Source organism: Ochotona princeps, chromosome 10, assembly GCF_030435755.1.
Source record: "Ochotona princeps isolate mOchPri1 chromosome 10, mOchPri1.hap1, whole genome shotgun sequence".
Classification (NCBI taxonomy): domain Eukaryota; kingdom Metazoa; phylum Chordata; class Mammalia; order Lagomorpha; family Ochotonidae; genus Ochotona; species Ochotona princeps.
This window is the reverse complement of record NC_080841.1, coordinates 50,986,998-50,990,042: the sequence shown is the minus strand read 5'-3', so window position 1 is coordinate 50,990,042 and position 3,045 is coordinate 50,986,998. Positions and strand designations below refer to the sequence as shown.

The 3,045-nt window shown below is 52.0% G+C and overlaps 1 protein-coding gene across 1 annotated transcript; it reads left to right on the top strand.

Moving 5' to 3' along the window:
* The first annotated feature begins 207 nt into the window (after positions 1-207).
* C10H1orf202 (chromosome 10 C1orf202 homolog) lies at positions 208-1,335 on the top strand. Its single transcript, XM_058669771.1, has one exon. The coding sequence runs from the start codon at positions 784-786 to the stop codon at positions 1,180-1,182; it is 399 nt and encodes a 132-aa protein (XP_058525754.1). The 5' UTR covers positions 208-783; the 3' UTR covers positions 1,183-1,335.
* Positions 1,336-3,045: the final 1,710 nt, after the last annotated feature.

Here is a 3,045-nt window from a genome sequence, read left to right as displayed (position 1 = left end):
CGTGTGGGAGACCCCGAAGAGCTCCTGGCTCCCGGCATCGGATCGGCGCAGTGCTGGCCGTTGCGGTCACTTGGAGAGTGAACCATCAGATAGAAGATCTTCCCCTCTGTCTCTCGTCCTCTCTGTATATCTGACACTGCAATAAAAAGAAATAAATCTTAAAACAAAAAAACAAGAACTCATGGCAAACGTTAAGGAAAATGGTAGGTAGAGTGTTCTACCACTGGCCTGCTCCACAGCAGTTACTATTTTTAACTTTCCTTACTTGAATGTGAGAATATTGTCAAGTGCAAACAAAGTAGATAGAAGTGGAAAGGAAACTGTTTTCTTTCATCTTTGCATTGACATTTTCCAAACCTAAAAATTGGCAATCAGGAAAAAAAGATGATTATAAAGAAAAATGTACTTCACCCAAGAGTGAGGCCAGATGAAGATGACAAAGGTGAGATCTTTCCTGGATGTTTAGTTCCTGGTTGGCAGAAAACACAAGGGAAACAAAATCCACAAAACATCTCAAGGCTGAGGGTGGGTCCGCGGCCTGGCGCTGGAGGATGGGCCCTGCCGGACATTGTGGGGTCAGCGCGTGTCCGGTTTGGTTTCCTTGGCAACCTACATCTGTGGGGCAGGTCGCGGGCACATCCACCTCTCAGGGGAGGCCTCCAGGGGGAACGCAAGGAGCACTTCTAGGCTCCTGAGGTCGTCGCAGGGGTGTTCAGCCCGTCAGTTCCCGAGATTTGGACCCTGGCTCCGCACCTGGGGCGCTTTAGGAGGCCCGGGCACGCCATGGTGGACGCGCGGCTCGGCTGCCTTCGGCGCGGTGGTGTCCAGCACGAGCTGCTGCAGAAGATGGTGCTCTTCCAGCGGACCGGCCCAGAGCATACTGAGCCCGAGGTGACCGTGCACCGGGTGGCTGGAGGCGATGGCGGCTCCTGCTCTGGCTGTTGGTGCTGGCGAGGGCTCTTCCGGCCAGGGGCGGCCCGAGGCCCGCACAGAAAGAAGGCCAAGTATGCGCGGCCCAGCGAGGCGAGCCAGGACTGGGGCCTGTGGGGGCCCCCGAGCTTGCAGAGGCTGTTCCGGAAGCTGGCGGCATGGAGGAGGCGCTACCTGCGGGGTCGGGAGCGACCCGAGAGGCTGGAAGAGATCCCGCTGCTGGTGCTGGACCGCGCGCAGGGCGGCGACTAGGCTGCGGGTCGGACTCATTGGCCACCGCCTGCTGCCCAAGCACCCCTCAAGGACTAGGTCCTCGTTCCGTCCTGTCCAATAACTCTGAGCATTGGTTTTATTTTGTAAGCAAAAGCAAGAAATGAAAATAAACCCAACATCATATAAACGAAACAGCACGTGTTTTGGGTGCAGTGCGCCTCGGGAACCAGTTGGGTCTCAGCTCAGTCCTTTACACCGCTCTTTCAGCCTCGGGGTGCAGCCAGGGAGGCTGTGGGGGAGGATTTATCTGTTTCTGGACACCACAGGGAAGAGGATGGGAGCGGACGGTGCTTTTCTCCTTGTAATGTCCTTGGGGATTTTTTTTTTTTTTTTATTGAGAAGTGCAGTGCCTCCCCTGGGAACTACTCCTTTGGGTGATACCCAGTTTATGAATCCATGTGAACCTAGGTTTAGGGTTGGGAGAGGGCTGTTGGAAATCTAGGGCTTCAGATGAAAGAGCAAAGCAAGGGAGAGAACTCAGGCTTCTCCAATCAAGTGTGCTAATAACACTTGGGCTTTTCAGCGGAGACAGGATCAAAGTAAAATATTAGAAATGAAAGAAGAACACACACCTTAGTGGCAGTTTTAGAAACGCTGCTCTTTCTGCAGATCATCCCCAGAACGCCATCCACACCCAACCACTGCCCTTACCGCCCTGCCTGGCCAGGACTGCCCTGGAACCAGCAAGCTAAAAACAACCACCACCATCTCCGGTCTCTGAAGTCTCCACTTCCTGCTGCTACTAAAAGGCCTCTTGGTATCTTCCAGGACCCTGATTTAGAGTCGTCAGGAGAGAATGGAGGCCTACAGTGACCGACCAGGCAGTGACAACTGGTCCCTGGTAGAAAACTGAATAAAACCAGAAAAAAAAAAAAAAAAAAAAAAAAGGCTTAGAGCACAAAGGCAGAGCCAGAACTTGCTACAATCCAGCTTGGGATTGGTTAGGTCTGTTTTGCGTTTTGGTAGCTTCGTTTTTTCCTGTCACTGTGTAGATAGCATCTGTTATCCTGTAGATCCGGCATAGGGGAAGGCCTTTCTAGCAGAGAAGCCATTAAACCTCACAGCTGGTTCCTGCCTTACAAGAAAACCAATCCAGGTGCCTTGCCTACAGCTGATTGGGCCAGGGATTCCCATGATGCTTCAATGAAAAGCTGATTCCGGGAGCCAGGAGAAAAACTTCCCTACTTCAGGAGAGGGAAGCTGAGGGGCTCACGAAGAGGAGTGCCCGCGAGAAGACCACCAAAGCGCTGACTTCTGAACACCAGAGCAAAGGTACTGTGGAATCATCTGTAAGAAATTCCGATTTGGCCTTTTGGGGGGGATTATGTGCTTTGGGAAGGCAAAGGATAGCACAGCTAAGTTTCTGAAGGCTGAGTTGCATGTGAAGGCATTGTTTTGTTCTGAGGATTCATGTCCTCTTCCTGCTCACTGCAGAGGGAGACTGGGCCCATCTCGGACCCATCTCCTGTACCGATAGCGACCAAGGCGTGTCAGCTCTGAGTATGGTCTAAGCACCTAGATACTGTAGGTGCTTAACTTAGAGAACTGATTGTGGCCCTTTAACGTCTCCTCTGCCTTCCTTGTTGCATTCCTAAATCTCTACTTGAAGCTTTTACATTTTTGCTACCGCCTCAGTGTTTTTGTGGGCCCTCGCATAGCTTTTACTGGATTTGCTTGGTGGGTCTATGAACAGGTGTGTCCACTGAAGCTCTGTGTAGATACTGATTGACTAGAGTGGAATTTAACAGCTGCTGGGGCTCCATTCGTGCTGCTCCAGCTACCCAAGACCCCAGGGTTTCTTAGGCTCAAGGATGCCAAGTTTTTTCTCAGTTCCTCCCTGGT